Source organism: Lissotriton helveticus, chromosome 6, assembly GCF_964261635.1.
Source record: "Lissotriton helveticus chromosome 6, aLisHel1.1, whole genome shotgun sequence".
In the NCBI taxonomy this organism is placed as follows: domain Eukaryota; kingdom Metazoa; phylum Chordata; class Amphibia; order Caudata; family Salamandridae; genus Lissotriton; species Lissotriton helveticus.
This window is the reverse complement of record NC_136067.1, coordinates 185,822,999-185,840,590: the sequence shown is the minus strand read 5'-3', so window position 1 is coordinate 185,840,590 and position 17,592 is coordinate 185,822,999. Positions and strand designations below refer to the sequence as shown.

Sequence of the window (17,592 nt, the reverse complement as noted above, 5' to 3'; positions counted from 1 at the left end):
ACCGAGTTCTGTACAATCTGCAAGCGGGCCAGCAGATATTTAGGCAGCCCTAGATACAGGTCATTCGTGTAGTCGAGTCGCGAGCCAATTAGAGACTGCACAATGATTTTCTTGTGTTGCAAGGACAGCAAAGGGAGAAACTTCCGAAGCATTTTTAAAATGCCAAAACATTTCTCCGTCAGACCAACAATTTGCGGTCCGAAAGAAAGGCCGTCATCACACTGCACTCCAAGGTTTTTCGCTTTCACAGAGGGCACATCAGCAGGAAACATGTACTGCGGCCACCAGGTCTTCCAGCTAGGATCCGGCGGACATCCGAAGAAGAGCAATTCCGACTTGTCGGAATTGCACTTCAGACTGTTCCGCCGAAACCAGTCAAAGACCGCACCCAGACATTCCCTGATAAAACCACCATCAAAAGCCTCTCCCTTCTTACAAGTAAAAAGGAGCTGGGTGTCATCAGCATAGGATATGATCCGGGCACCAAAAGATTCCGCAACCGCCGCCAGAGGGGCCACGTAGATATTGAAGAGGGTGGGGCTCAGGATAGAACCCTGCGGAACCCCCACCTCCGGCGGCGGCATTTCTGCGGAAAACGGTGGTGCCCAGACCACTTGTTGACGGCCGGTCAGAAAGGATTTAAACCAGTTCCACACCGTCCCACGGAAACCGATCTCCCAGAGTCTAGAAAGGAGACCGATATGGGGAACGGTGTCAAACGCCGCCGACAAGTCCAGCATAACCAAGATCGCCTTCCCTCCCAGATCTAAAGTCTCCCTGATGGCGTCGGTGATCTCGAGCAAAGCTGTCTCCGTGCTATAATTCGCAAGGAAGCCCGACTGAGAATCATGTAAGATGTTATTGCTCTCTATAAAGCTGGAAATAGTGATCTGTACATGCTTCTCGATCACCTTAGCCAGAGCAGGGAGGAGGGAGATCGGCCTATAGTTAGCATGGACAAGAGGATCCAACGTAGGCTTTTTGAGTAGTGGCAGGATCAGAGCATGCTTCCAGGCCGATGGCACTTCGCCCAGTGTCAAGGAGAGTTTAAGCAGCGGATTAAGCAAGCTGTTAATTGCAGGCGCTATTTTTCCTAGGCATTTTGCTGGGCACGGGTCCAACGGTGAACCTGACTGGAGCCGGGAGAGAAGATCAAGAGAGGAGGTGACGGATAACGAAGGAAAGTCAGAAAGGACTGGACTCTTCTCTTCCGATGGCAAAGGGAAGGTGACCTGCAGGCCTGTGGATGCCCCAGCGTCTATACCAGGGAAGGTGTCCTGAATGGACTTGATTTTGTTTATAAAAAAGTCCCCAAGCTGGCTAATCCAGACTGCGGAGTGCGAGTGGGCAGGCGAGCTCGAGGAGGGGGAAACGAACTCCTTTACGATCCGAAAGAGTTCTTTACTCCTATTTTCCGCCTCACCGATTCTGCGCTCCAGATACACTTTTTTTCCCTCAGATATATGCTTGTGGTAGCTCCTGATCGCATCCCGATATTTAGTTTTATCATCAAGGTCATACTTACGTCGCCACAATCTCTCGGCTTTCTTGCAGTCTTGGCGCATTAGCCCAAGCGCCGGGGTGAACCAGGGGGCCGATACATGTCTGGCCACAGATTTGACTGGTTTCCCCGGTGCGAGCTCGTCAAATCTAACTGCCAACCACTTCTGGACAGAATCTAGATTTTCCTCCAAGTTGCCAGAGAGCAGACAGGGATGACGCTGAAGGGCGTCAGACAGCATTTCCGCCGTGACCTTATAAAACGACCGCCCCATCCGTTTCACCTCCTTCAATGATCTGGAACCAGTGGAGGGGGAAGAAAGGATGCAGAAGTCAATTAAAAAGTGGTCAGTCCATAGCACAGGACGCGGCAGAGATACTTCAATCGGCCTGGTCGAAAGAACCTGATCAATTGTATGACCTTTGATGTGGGTGGGGCTGGTAATATAAGAGATCATCCCTAAAGGGCCAACCGTCTCCTGCAATTTAATGGTATGCACTTCCTCACATACATTTTTATCAGAACCTGCGGTGACCAAGAGCCCAATCTTTGGGCGAAGCATGTTAATGCCCCAATAGTCTTGATCATCTCCACGCTTACTCTTCCGAAACGGTGTGCCAGATGTTTTCACCATCAAAGAGTACACCTGGGTATGAAAAAGCTGAAACGTTACCCAGAGTGTGTTCTGGCACACCCTGAAGGTCATTGGCCTTGAAGTTTGTGGTCCAATGACCATAATGTAGGATTTAGAGACATTAAAGACCAGGTCAAGACTATCCATAAAGGCAGAAAATTTGTCAATGAGAATCTGTAGCCCCCTAGCTGTCCAAGCCGTAAGGACTGCATCGTCCGCCTATAGTAACACCGGGAGTGGCCTTTGACCCACCTTGGGGCAGTCTGCCTGAGTCACCAGTAGGGCCTCCTCAAGCCTGTTAACATATAAAGTTTACAGGAATGGTGCGAGAATGCACCCCTGACAACCCCCTCCTCGTGGGAAAGGACTCCTTAACTACTGCATTTGGGGAGAAACGTGCTGAGGCCGGGGCATTCCTGTGTAAATCTTCCAGGAGGGACACAACAATATACTCCACTCCACTGCTAACTCAATCCACAGGGTCCAGAGTTTAGCTCGACTGACTCTATCGAACGTGGACGCAAGGCCCATAAATGCCAGATGTAAATTCTCTGACCAAGAAACAGTGTTCTTTAATAATTGAGTACAGGTTTAAGCATTGGTCAGTCATAGACCGGCCAGACCTAAAGTAGTACTGAATGTCCGAAAGGATGCCCTTACGCCAGTCAGTTAAGTACAACCCTCCCCAGAACCTTAACAACCGTGTCTGTCAAGGAGACAGAACAATAGCATTGGGAATTGTCCTTGTCCCCCTTCTTAAACACTGGGACTATCACAGTGGTAGACCAGGATCACAGCACCTCATGGCGTGCAGCGGCATTCATTACCTGAGTCGGTAAGGAACACATAAGTCCAAGTCCGGGCACAAACGGTCAGTAGGTATTCCATCAGGGCCTGGGTTTTATTTTTAGTTAAGCTGTTAATTCCTATAATGACCTCGTACCGTGTAAAGACCATGGGGCACCGCCCACCTCTCTAACTATCACCCTCTCCACCTCAGCTGTCTCTTCAAAGTTGTAAAACCCTGTGAAGTGATCTACCCACTTTTGCACCAAGATGTGGATACAAATGGCTGGACCAGCCCCATCACTGAAAAGGGGTGTATTTACCACCTTCCCAAACAGAGAGGGATCTCTAGATTCACTAGCCAGAGTTAACTCCTTCCAGGCTAAATACTGAAGAGTAACCTTGCAATTGTGTACCGCCTGCTTGTAGGCCTGCGTACTGGCAACCACCGAGCTTCAATCTCAAGGGACCTGTTTTAAGGCTAGCTTCAAATGCTATAAACATTTAGAACTGTCCCAATCAAACATCTTCAGCTCTTGGGCACTGGATTGAGGTGCTGGGGACGTCAATAATTACTTTGCTTTCTCTGCAATATCAACAAAGTCTTGCAAGATATCACTATCAAGGGCACTTGTATCTAAGCAAATTGCTATCTCATGCGCTGTTTGAGAGAAAAGGGTTGTTTTTAAAATGGCCGGTTGACCTGGGCCCAATTTATGCATCTGCCTTGGTCAACGTGAACAGGGCCACTAATCTTCCCATCCCCAAAGCTTGTAGCATCCCTCAAACCTTCTAGTTCCAAGACAAGAGAGTTATGGTCACTAAAGGGACTGTGAGCATTGGTGAAATTAACAATATACAAAAATAGGGGATCCAAGATAAATATAAAATCTATGATGTAAGAACAGCCCTGCCCCTTGTACGTGGGAGCAACACAGTGATTGGGCATGCAGATCAACTTTTCCAGGGTTAACGCCAGGTTATGGGAGGCTAGGATCTCACTAAATCCCTTCCTTCCTGGGAATGGAAAAAAAGTAGCCCAACTGTTACCAAGCATCTCTGTCTATGTTAGTCAGTCAGCAGTAGGCTAACACAAAGATGACAATTAAAGTCCCCCACTAACACCGTCCTCCCCTGGCCAAAACCCCCGCCCCCTGGGCTCCCCAAGTGCATTCAGGGTGTCATTTAGGCTGTGCAGACTAGAGCTCACCTCGATAACTTGTATCATTCTGAAAGTTAACTAACAGTAAAGAAGAGCCACCCAGGAGAAATAATTTCAATCCCTGTATTACCATCAAATTCTTATCCAAATTGACAAGCCTGCCCACGGAGGTCTACTGCCAAGAATATAATCAGCCTCCCCCTTCCCCCCGACTCATGGCAAACAGGCAAAGCCTAAGAAGGGTAATGGCAGGGTTAAACTAGGGTGTTAAGTCATGACCACAAGCTCCTGGGAAAGGAGAATTGAATTAACCAGAACCTCAGGTTTTGTTGAACTTTCTAAGGTGTTCACTGTTCACCTTAGGTATATTAGCAGTATAATTCTTTTCTTTCCTGAACTAGTCATCTGAGTGCATTTTTTAAGCTTGCAGAAGTAAGAAGTTTTGTCTTACTCAATAAAATTCCTTTTCCAGAAAACTGAAAGTATTTAGGGACACACTAATCCCCCTGAAGCTCAGGTGTAAACCATCTGCATTGCTTACATTTTGATTTGACTTTAATGGTCCTATAGGGAATATATCACCCACAGCAGCAATGATCAATTTATTTATTTTTTATTTTGAGTGTTTTGTATAGACCGAACAAGACCCTTGCGGGTATCAGAGCGCTTTACAAGGCAGATATAGGTGGTAGAAATAGGCGTAAAATACTGTGAGTTAGATAAATACAGAAATGGTAGCTAATATAGATAAGCACATGTATACATGAATATAAAAATAGTTCAGGTGAATTTGTCTCAATTGGTTAACATGACTTAAACATATTGTACGATCAGCTGATAATGAATCCCAAACGACCTCAGAACCAGCACTGTGTTAAGAGCCCTTGCTAAGACCTGAGGTGGCACATTCTTCCATGCTCATACTGTCACAGAACTGGAGTATGAAGGCTTCCAAACACAAGGGCCAAAGAGGCCAGAGATAACAAACACAATAAAGGAATAAGCTTACCATGACACCAGATAAGTGTTTGTAACATCACCGATTGCTGGTACCTGGGTTGGGGTTTGATGGCACATGTCCCTGGGTAGGTGTTAAATGACTGTAACTGCGCTCAATGGATGAGGGAAGCCCTGCTGATTTGGCAATAGTCTATGATTATGGGTGTTTTCAAAATGCGCACTAGCTGAAGGAACACTGGTGGTAATGTTTGGATTGTTTTCATAGTTGGTGTTGTGTGGCAGATGCCACTGTTGATTAGTGTCGTTTCTTGCATTGGTAGTGAAAGTGCATGCGTGCTGGTTGATGTGGCTGGCACCTTCCGTTCGCATAGCCCTTCATATAGGCTGTATGGCTGGTGCCTGCACAGGATGAGGTGTTTGGATGGGGGCATTTACAGAGATGTCACACTGTAGTTCAGGGTCAATATTGTGGTTAATAGAAGGCAGATGACCGATAATGTTAGAAAGCACTGTTGTAGGATCTAGATGGCAAGTTGTATCGAGGTCTTGAGATATGTACCATCATGTGCCTATAGATTATTGGCAGATTAATTTCACTTCCTTGTTTACTTCTAAGTTGTCGGTAGATAGGATTCATGATGCTTCTAACAGCTTTTCTATTGTTTATCCATTTGTGCCATGAATATCAGGACACAACTCCCTATGAATGACACGTTCATTTCTTTATTTGTATTTTTTCTGACTATTTATTGGTTGTGTGATATTGCATTGCAGTGTGAGCTAAACATTATGTCTAAGTTAGATGCTGGGACATATGTTGGATTGAACTGGCAGCTGCTCTTTTGACCCATAACGTTTTGTGTATGTTTATTTTTTTCAAACGAGATGGAATTGTGTGCCAGTGTCGCAATGCTGCTTCACTGTGGGCTATTCATTAAAGTAGTAGTGTGTGTGTGAGAGTTTTTGGGTAAGGTGAGTGAGTAAACATCCATGTGAATTCTATCCTTCATAGTTCCTTTCTCATAAGCTGTGGTTATGTGCCAACCTAATTCCCATATATGATGTTAGATGGATAGCTGTCCATTTAGTAATATATTCTGAGGCGGGTGTTTGATTGTACGCATTACCAATAATAATGCAACTATGTCTGCTCATGTGATTAAGAGCAATTTGGGGTAAAGAAATCCTACAACAGGAGCAGATTTAGCAAGCGAGTGCAGCTATTGCGCTGCTATTCATGTTCTGTTGCATTTAGCACTGTCAATCAATGAATCAAAACAAGCTTTATTCGATTTCAAGTAGTAAAATAATAAAAGCGTACACGCATATAAAAACAAATTCATCCACTGTCAAAATGCATACTTGAGTTCATTTTGGACATGAAGGGCAATTTTGCGCTAAGAAAATGGCACTACATGCAGAATTACTCTGCTTTTATTATTCAGCGCAATCTCACAGACTTTGTTTGATAATTCCACATGATTATGCTACACAGAAGTATGCGAGTTACATCCAACCCTAATCATACCATTAGATTCACCATATGGAGGATCAGATGCACTTTATGGACAGACTCTTTGAACAGAACTAGAAATACATATTCAGTATATGTACTCGAACATGGCTGCAACACAATGAACAAATGAGGATTTGTTCCTAGGCAATAGGAAAAGCAGAAGACCCATAACCATGCAAACAATGGCATCCATTACCAAAATACTGTGAGAAAACACACTTGAAAGACCAAGCAGCGTCATTCATGGACACACAAATCATCAAAATAATCTGTCAGACCGTCTGAGGGCATTTGTCCAAAATAAATCTGCAGTAGACAGGCCCTAAAGGCAACTTGGTACCAGGCAGAACTGGTATAAAAACGTCATACCATTAAAAAAAGCCTGAGAAACATTTCTCTGACACATGGCTCAAGCTATGGAAATAACACTGACATACTTATGCTCCCCATCTCATGGGTCTGTGTATTTCATACTGTTCGACCTGGCCTTTTTGCAGGTTTTCTCAAAACATTTTGCCTTCTGCCTCCTATTTTTCTGGCCCTGTTTTTGTTGGATATATGACCCTGGGCACTTTACCTCTGCTGATCAGTGCTAAAGTGCATATGCTTTTTGTGTAAATTGTGATTATGACTGGTTATCCATGATTGGCATATTTGATTTACTGGTAAGTGCATAGTAATGTGCACTGAATGTGCCAGGGCCCTTAAATCAAATTCTACTAATGGGCTTGCAGCACTGGTTGCGCCACCCACATGAGTAGCCCTATAAATATGTCTCAGACCTGCCACTGCAGTTTTTGCACACACAGTTGTACCTGCCATGTCGACCTGGCAAGTGCACCTACTTGCCAGGCCCAAACCTATCCCTTTTCTTACATGTAAGGCACCCCTCAAATAGGCCCAAGGTACCTCATGGGCAGATTGCAGTCTATTTGAAAGGTAGGACATGTACTGGTGTGTGTTACTTGTCCTGATGGTGAAATACTGTGCATATCGTTTTTCACTTTTGAAAGGCTTTCTGTCCCGTAGGTTAACATGGGAGCTGCCTTTTAACATCAGACACGTGTAACTTTCAATTGGGACAAGATAGACAAATGGAGTTTAGGCTCTCTGAACTCAAAATTTAATAACACACCTTTTATGTGTGTTTTAAGTTGTGTGTTTCAATTAGCCACTTTCTGAAAGAGGTCATTTTCTTGCTTTACCATTCGTACCTCTACCTGTTTGTTTATTCACCGTCTAGTTTTGGAGTGACAGGGGCTGGGGGTTTGCATTCACTCTAGACAGTCACAAGGGGGTTGAGGTGTGCTCTGTCTTTCCTGGGTGACTCATAGCCAGGTTGAACAGACCTTTCCGCATTTAAAGTAGTGGAAGGAGTTTTCCCGTGCACCTGAATAGGCTGTGTCTCCACTTCACAATGTTGCCTCCACCCCTGTGGCCAAGCTGGAAAAGGGAGGACAGAACTGGTCTGTACTGAGTTCGGAGATTCTAAAACAAAGACTACCATGAGAAAATGGGTTGTACATCAGGTGTGCCTACCTGACCCCGCCTCTAGGAGCCCAGTGTAGGCCAGGGTGGGACAGTGCGGGCGCCCGATGGGAAGCCGCCTGCCCTGCTCTGACAGGCAGCCTTGAGAGTGAGTCAGGCCCTGGGGGAATCGGAAGGCGGCTAGCACCTCCCAGACAAAGCGGGGACTTGTTATGCAGCTGCTTTTCATCACATGAAGCGAGAAGGGACCCAGTGTGGTTCCCGCTGACTGTGGCAGAGTGTGTTCCCCCCACACCCAGCTGAAACATACCTGAGTGACTGGCAGCAATATGTGGTGAGTCCTCGATGGAGGCCCCCAAGTGGAAACAGGCCGCATGTTAGGAAAACTTCCTGTTGCAACCAAATAACCCTTAATAGGTGTAAAACGGCAATGGACCCTATATTCTGATGGTAAGACAGTGATTCATGTGCTGTTTCATAAGCTGCCTTGCTTCCTTGCACTTGTGAGGATTCTTGTAATGAATTACTACATGCTGAATATGGGTGATGTGATATTATGATTTATGTGGTTTCTCCTCTAACTTAACTGCTGCATTTTCCTGACCTGAATTTACTGATAAATGTTGTGTTGATCCTTGCAAAGACAGGATAGCGAATATCATTTAAGGAGCTGCATAATATGTACAGTGATGGTGTATGATGTTTTCTATGATGTGTTTAACCTGTAGGTATTTACTTTAGGGCACTAACTCTAAAGTCATGACAACTGCCTAGTTGGGAAAGTGATATATGGTCTATGTAATTGTGGTCTATGTGTTTATATACACTATATGAGATATTTTTACATGCTACTGTGTGGAGTCTCTTTTGTGGTGTATTTATGGTGTTACTGTTGTGTGTCTGTGTTGCGCTAACGCTTCACACATTGCCTCTGGAATAAGCCTGACTCCTCTGCCAAGCTACCAAGGGGGTGACCAGGGGTTATCTTGGGTGTGTAACACCCTTACCCTGACTGGAGTGGTGGGTGCTGGCTGGCTTAGGTGCATACCCTAGACAAACATAAACATTAATTAGAGAAGAGGGAGCAGTAATCCTAAATGAACTCAACATGGTCCACATATGTGAAGGGTGAATGCCTTGGTATATATCCATTAGAGCTATTGGTCATGTGTCCCTCACATAGATCACATAGATCAAATCTGCCTGCAGCAAGCACTCACCAGTCCCAGGCACAAATGTTCTTCTATACCGGAGTAGTCTTTACTCCTGTGAGAAGACAGAATCCCCAAGCACATGGTCCATAATGGGACACACCCTTGGGGAGTGGGGAGTCCCTCTTTTCCATGCGGGGCTCACCTTTGTAACTTAGTTACCCTGAGCACCCCCTTCTCCCGTGTAGGTGTGCTGACAGAGTGTCTCTACTGGTATATTCTCTGTTTAAAAGGGAAAAGGTTTGCAGCCCTTGCCAAGCAATGCTTATCTCACATATTACATCACTAATCACATGTTCTATGGCAACATTGCTAATATCAATGAGATACCTGAAACTACACCATTGATGACAGCACTGTGCATGTTAAATGTAACTGGTGAATGCCAGTGTTTTTTTAGTTTAAAATGTAACATTTAAACTGAAAATATCACTTAACTATAATGTCCCGTTAGCTTTTGTTGTTTTCAGTGCGTATATATCAAACACACAAAAATTCACAAAACGAATGTGTGCAAATAGTCTAACCACTGGCTATTGCTCAGGGTTGCATTCCAACCTATAATTCTTTTGCAACAACTTAATGCAAGCACTCCTCTCCTCACCTTTTGTGTGTCTGATGTATGGCCATAACTGGCAAGAGTTTGCCCAAACATGGGGCCCCCGCTCACTGTGCCACTGGAACCAAGTTACACCCGAGTGACGAGCCCCAATCAGGGAGAAACTGGTCTTGGGTTGCTTGTGTTCCATACTTGGCCTGGCAGTTTAGGCTGGACTGTTGTTATTGGAGCAGGGTCCTAACTGTCATTTGAGATGTCCTGAGTAATGTGATGTCATTGATTATATCATTGAACATGTCATGAGTGGTGTAATATGTGAGGTCATAAGCAGTGGCTGGACTGGGGAGCCAAATTATATTTAGCTCAGTCAACTATAACTGGTGAATTTCAGTGTTTTTTATTTAATATTGTATTTTTTAACTAACATTTTCACCTAAATATAGCATCAGTTTACCCTTTTGTTTTTCATTGAATTTCAAATTTTTGTTATGTAATTTTTTATTACCAGACCTAACTATAATGTCACTTTAGCATGTAGTTTTTGTCTGTGAAGTTCTGAGTTGTTTCTTTTAAGTAAAGAGAGATCTCATGAACCTACCTAACTATAACATTACTTTAACCTTTATTTTTAAGTGTATTTATAGGATTTATTTAAATGCAAAGTATGATCTTACTACCATAGCTACTATAACATCACTGGCTTGTGAAGGGCAGGTCCTGCACCCAACCCCACTGGGGGATGCCAACCCCCCTCGTGCACAATGAGGCAATGAGAACGCTAATCACAATACAAGGGGATGTGGTTTTAAATAAGGCAGGTCTGGTGGCTTTGTGCACACTGTTTACACTCTCATATATTACATCACTCATGATAACATCCCTATTGGATCTGAAATAGAATTGTTGATATTAACACTGTGCATTGTGGGGGTGTGAGTAATATTTAATTTAGGGAATGTGTTATAGATACTTGCAATAACTATAATTGTTGAATTTCAGTGATTTTTAAAGTTTAAAGTATTACGTTTTACCAAATTGTATCATTATTTTAACCTTTGTTTTTTCAGTGAATATAGATGTAGATGTATACATGTATGTTATATATCATATATGTATGCCATTGCAGTGAATATAGATACAATGCATGTAATTTGTAGCAACTGTACTAATAAATGTGCATTCACAGATTTATTGCTACAGTGCAAAGGTCAAATTCGAGTTTATTACCACAGAACAGCAAAACTGGCAAGAGAAAACAGTTTTTACTGCTTCCCAGACTGCATGTAACAATTATTTTACTCAAGGAAAGAACTCTCCTAATAGTCAACATATTTCTTCAGTGTGATTTGAACTTGCTGCACAAATGTAATTCTTACATGCTGGTGTTGGTTAATACCTTTTGTGAAAAACAACACACAAGAAAAAAATGTGAGGGCATAAACCATATATGCAGATGCTCAGAGTATAATATGATATTAAATACCACTGTTGAGGAAGGGGAGGGACCGCAAGACTCGCTAGAGGCTTCACCATTGGGGGTCATGGTCCTTCCCACTTTTAACATTAATAATAAATTGCATATTACACTCTGTGCATTTGCAAATCTTATAAACTATGTAGATGCTCATGCATGAAACAAACAGTGCATCACATTAAACCAAATCACTCAGATTGCACAAGGATAGGCAAATGAGCTACATACACATAACAATTGCTACGTACTAAAGGACTCTGAAGTTATGGTTTTCATGCACTTTCCATTGAATATTTGCTTTTTTGTCCTAAATCTGTGTGTGCACTCTAAGAAAACCTCATGGTGGTACACTGCAAATACAGTGTCATACTATACTTTAATCTCATATTGTGTAACAATATTAGCAGAGAAAACTTACCAATATTCAGTTCGCCTCCCGCCACAACAATGCATCCAGCACTAAGCACATTGCTAGAATTTGCAGGAAATTCCAGAGTTCCCAGGATGTAGAGCCCTCTGAGGGGAGGAAGCTCAATATCCACAGAGATGGTCCTGTCTGAGAAAGGAATTGATGACTCAATGACATACGTCAGAGGGATGAAATACAAAGTCTGTGCGGTTCATCAAAAATGACTGATCTCAGTATTCATGCACGAACAATAAAGTAGAAGGAATTCAGCAAACCATTTAATAAATGCATTATCCTAAGCAGATTCACGTGGTCAAATTATGGAACAATTTATTATCATTAATTACTTAAATTAATAAACTTCTTAACGCAAAGATTGTGCAGATCATCAGATATACTGCCTGAAAAGTTGAAGAACAATGTCCCTTAACTATCTACAACAGGAGTATGAAGACATACATTATCGCCATCAAATAAAACATAAAAATAGATGGAGCATATGATGCAGACAGTATACAGGTTCGGAGGAGAAATTATTTTTACTGGCATGTCATACATTTTTGCCTCCTTCTAAGGTTGTTTTGCTGTTTCCTTTCAGGCATGTGGCCTAAGAATGGACATTGAGTCCACACCCGATCTGGAGATTGTTCATCCAAAATGCTTTCAGGGCTGAGAATTATCCAGTGGTGGCCGGCAAAGGTAAGACCGGTGGGCGGGTGTGGGGTGGCGTCGGGGGTTAGTCAACAGATGACGGGATAGGTCCAATTAAATAAAAAAGAAATAAAACCACTTACCTTGCGCTCACCTGCATTGCCTAGTCTACGATGGGGCAAGCGTAGGTTAATTTGTTTTATTTCTTTTTTCATTTAATTTAACTTATCCCGTTGTCTGTCTTCTTCCCCCACCCTGGCTTACCGATCTTACTTGTGCCAGCCACCACTGGAATTATCAGAGTCCTTTGTCTTCTTTTCTAGTCTGTATGTATTGGGAAGGAAGACACAGGGAAACAAGATCCCGACTTGCTCGGTTTTTCACATTCAATTTTATTTGTGTGCTGTTTTAATTGACATCTTCTATATGCCCTCCATTATATAAAGAATGTTTCACAGAGATGTCCTTAATATATCACATGCTATGTTTGAAAGTAATGGGGGGCACAAGAGAGGCATCAAGCAAGATGACCACTCTGGCAAAGTGCTCTGACCAGGGCCGGACTGGGAACCAAAGCAGCCCTGGCAAATGTTGTCAGACAGGCACCTGTACAGTACACAGCGCAAAAGCGAGTATGACCAGTCCGAGGGGCTTTCGAGGGATTCCCCCAAGACAATTTGATACAAAATAGCAACACATGTTTCATTATATATCAAATTGTATCAGCTTTCAAAGCATAGTAAATTATGACCTTCCTTTGCACCAGAAAACAACAATCTTTGTTGGGGCTCTGAAAGATTCCCTTACTATCACCCTCCAACAGTCCCTCTCATCACTCCATTGCCACTCTATCACATGTATTTCATTTGTTTTATAGAGTCTCTCTTACCAGTGTAGGGTGTCAGGGCACTTTACATTACATACATAAAGAGGTAATAAATCGTATGTGTGTAAATCAGTGTATATAATATGTTACATATGACAAAGGGGACTTTAAGGTGCAGGATTCACATTTCATACATTTGGACGGGGTTCTATAAGAGTGCTTGGTCTGGAGAAGCACAAACTCGTGATTCAGAACATTACACAGTAATTAGAGTTGGCTTTACTAATAAGAATGTAATCCTACCCAAACAAACCCTTTTTAGCAACATTAGGATATGAAAGAATGGGAAAAACATCACTTTATATTCTGTACTACGCAGTTTACATGTAGCTCTTTGACGGTAGTTTATAGCCACTGTGCTAGATTACGATCGTAACTTATTAATCGCACAGTAACATAAGAATTTCACAACAAAAGCAGTAACCCAGTGAGGTATGCACATAAAATACTGTTCAGTGATCTGCATGGTACATGTTTTTTGCAGCAGGCATATCAACACTCTGAGCTATGTTACATGAGTTAAAACTGCAACCAGACAAATCCTCTGAACTCTCTCCACCAGGTACATTAATCACAGCTATCTTGACGCTTTAATTATTGCCTGAAAAGTGCTGGATGTTCAAGGAACTCTGCAGCAGGTGCGTTTAAAACTGCTGCACCGCTGCACTGCTACAAACAGCCCTCAGTAACAGAAACGCCCCCACACTTCTATCCTCAAGTGGAAACAGAACAGCCAGTCTGGCCTTGGCTCTGGTGGCCTAAAAAGAAATCCTGAGGAACACTGTGCCACGTGGTACCATCAAAAACCTAAATGTTTCACTATGACTACAGTAAGAGCAGCTCTTGCATTCTATAGCTCAACATACACCAGTACAGGGCATACAAATAATATAGTAATGTTGGTATTGGTCCTCGCTGCAGGGTCACTCCCTAATATTTTGCACTCATCCCTTCTATATTTGCTCCACTCGTTTTTTTTTTGCCCTTAGGACTCTGTGCAATTAACCACTGCTAACTTGTGCAAAAGTGTTTGTGCGATCTTCCTAAAACATGGTAAATTTGGCATAAACGTGATTGGCATATTTAATTTACTCATAAGTACTTAGTAAAGTTGTGTACCATAAACCCAGGTTCTGTCAATTAAATGCTACCAGTGAGACTGCAGCAATTACTGTGCCACACACTTTTTGTGCCACCCAAGTAGCTCCTTAAATATGTCCCAGGCCTGCCACTGCAGCCTGAATTTAGTTTTAAACTGTCAATTTGACTTGGCAATATAACCCCCTTTGCCAAGCCTTAAACTCCCCTTTGTGAGAAATTGGGTTGCTAGTTGACTGGGGTGTGAGCCCTGGTCAAGCAACAGCCACAATCCCTTGCAGGATGAATCTCAAAAAGTCAATAAATAAACCTGTGCTTGCCAACCTGTGGGTAGTTTGGCATAAAAAGCAGTCAGGCTTAACTTAGAGGCCATGTATAAAGTATTTATGCACCACACAAACAGTAATTAAGTGAAAAAACCACACCAGGTAAATCCCACACCAATTTAGAACAATGAAATAATTTTAAATAAATTATTTGATACCAAAAAGACAAAAATCCATTCAGCAGAGTTGGAGATATGAACAAAGATTTTTGGTAGACATAGCAGCAAAAAAGATAAAGCTCTAACTATGGAAATCTGGTTGCACTGGATCAGATCGAAGTCACACTTTCAGGTTGACTGCAGCTGCTGGAACTACATGTTGAATCACGGTGCGAGTGGTGAGGCCTTGGTGCAGATAGGCCCGTTCGTGAACCGCCCAAAAACTTAAATACAGTTCTCAGAGTCACACCAAGGGTCCAGGACCAGGGGGCAAAACGTGTGGGTGAGGACACACTTCAGCAGGGTTCAGGGACTGGTGAACCCTTGCACTTACTCTGTTGTCCTGGTTTCAAGGTTGAAGGTGCAGGTCCACTTCTCTTCCCTCAGGCAAGGAGGCAGCAGAGTAGGCAGCAGGCCAGTAGTTCAAATGAGCCACAGTTCAGCAGAGTGGTAGTCCTTTCAGCAGCACAACAGTACTTTTTGCTGGCAGAATATCAACAGGTTTAGAGGTGTACTGAAAGGTTGGTGTCTGAGGTACTATTTTACACCCTGGTGCCCTCCTTCTGAAAGGTGGGAGAAGCTTCTAATAGGTGGCTTTGAAGTGCATGGAATTACCTGACCCCCCTGCCCTGGCTCCATGCTGACTCTAGTGACAACTACAGGTGATATGTCCTTTGTGTGAGGGCAAATCACTCACTATTCAGTGGCATATGGGGCTGTGCTCAGCGCCGCCTCCTCATCCTGCCAGCAGATGGCCCATAAAGGCACACCCAATTCCTCAATTTTGTGACCATCTGGGAGGAATTCACAAAGTCTAACTGTCAGTTATACCCAGTCACGTTACTCAAGACAGCCTATAGTCACAAAAGAGCTAAGGACAGTAAAATGCCAACTTTTTAAAAGTGGTACAAAAGGGGGTGGTGATGGACGGAGCATCCGAACCAATCAAACACTCACACCCAGTCAAAAGATCTGGGTTTAATCCATCACCGTTCTTTAGCCCACTCTGCCACCCCAGTTCAGACATGGCTATATGCAAATCAGTCTGACCCTGTGCCTCATGGGAACAGTCCAGCCCGAACTGCCAAGCCATGCCACGCTTTGTTCACCCTAAGCGTGGCAGGGTATGCTCAGACGTGAGTCCCTTGTTCACTTGGCCACTGGATTCAAGATGGCCTGGCTGATGAGGATTATGAATCCGAAACCGGTCCCAGGATGCTTGTTTCCGGTCCAGGGAAGACTTCGCTTGGCAGTTCGGACTGGACTGTTCCCATGAGGCACAGGGTCAGACTGATTTGCATATAGCCATGTCTGAAATGGGGTGGCTTAGTGGGCTAAAGAATGGTGATGGATTAAACCCAGATCAGTTGACTGGGTGTGAGTGTTTGATTTGCTCAAACGCTCCGTCCATCATCCCCTTTTGTAAACTTTTGTAAACAAGGAGCCAGAGGAGAGGGAGATGGTAGCTTCATCCGACCATCTCACCATAGTGAACATATCCCAGAGAGTCTTGACATCTGAAGAAGAATCCGTTCTGAAACTGGGTCTCACATTTTGCCCAAATACCAACATGGAGTATACCCAGACTAGAATCGATCTTTATAAATTGATTAGAAAGATCAAATTACATAAATTCTTTAAGGTCAAACCAACTGCTAAAGAAGTGAAACATTTGAGAACCACCAAGAAAGATACCGACCTCCTAATCGTCAATGATCTGACCGCATGTGAGGTGTTGCAGAACCTGAGATCAGAGGGTCATTCAGAGACAAGCAGTACGACAAACACTCTGACACAAAGACTGGCACATATAGAAATTGATCAGGAATCGCCCAACAGTGGGTTGAAATTAATGTCGAAATGTGTTCCTCGTACTGCAAAAGATGCAATCGACACGTTCTCAGATGCAGTCATCAGGGATCTGATGATCATGAGGACGAAACAAAATTTCCAAAAGATATCTCACAACATCTCAAAAGAACAATGTTTGGCCATCAAAAGACTGTCGGAGGACAATTCTATTGTTTGCAAACCCTCCGACAAAGGAGGAAATATTGTAATCATGTCGAGAGAGCAATATGTGATCGAAGCCATGCGGCAATTGGAAGACAATACCTGCTACGCCGTAATAACCAAGAGGGATTATCTTGCAAGTATTAACATGTTACATGACTTACTAAAAAAATGGCATGATAAGCAGATGATCGGATTGGAGGAGTATCTTTTTCTAAAAACTGTTAACCCGATACTGCCCTCGTTTTACCACCTCCCGAAAGTACATAAAAACATTGATAATCCCCCAGGGAGACCGATCATCTCTTCGATAGGGGGTTAACTGAAAATTTCTCGAAATTCCTGGACCATTACCTGTTTGACTTTGTACTTTCATTGAAATCCTATATCAGGGACACTACTGATTTTATCGAAAAAGTGGAAAATCTAGACTGGCAACCTACTTATGTTTTTGTGACTCTAGACATAACCAGTCTCTATACATGCATTGAGCATGAAAGAGGCCTTTTTGCTGTGGAGTATTTTTTGAACAAAAGAGAACTAAAATACGCCATGCATAATAAGATGCTGCTTGAACTTATTGATTTCTGCCTGCATCACAACATATTTCTTTTTCCGGAAGATTTATACAGGCAGTTATCTGGCACGGCGATGGGCTCCTGCTTCGCCCCCAGCTACGCAAATTTATTCGTTGGCTGGTGGGAGGAGCAGGTAGCCTGGGCCTCTGAGAATGCCACTTGGAACAACAAAGTGGTTGCTT

General features: G+C 43.3%; 1 protein-coding gene across 1 annotated transcript in view; it reads right to left on the bottom strand.

The window, feature by feature from the left end:
* Positions 1 to 17,592, bottom strand: part of PKHD1 (PKHD1 ciliary IPT domain containing fibrocystin/polyductin) — a 1,769,028-nt gene that overhangs the window by 175,774 nt on the left and 1,575,662 nt on the right. The window contains exon 57 of the mRNA XM_078647366.1: positions 11,710 to 11,847. Coding sequence (XP_078503492.1) covers positions 11,710 to 11,847 — 138 coding nt within the window. The remainder of the gene's footprint in view (positions 1 to 11,709; positions 11,848 to 17,592) is intronic.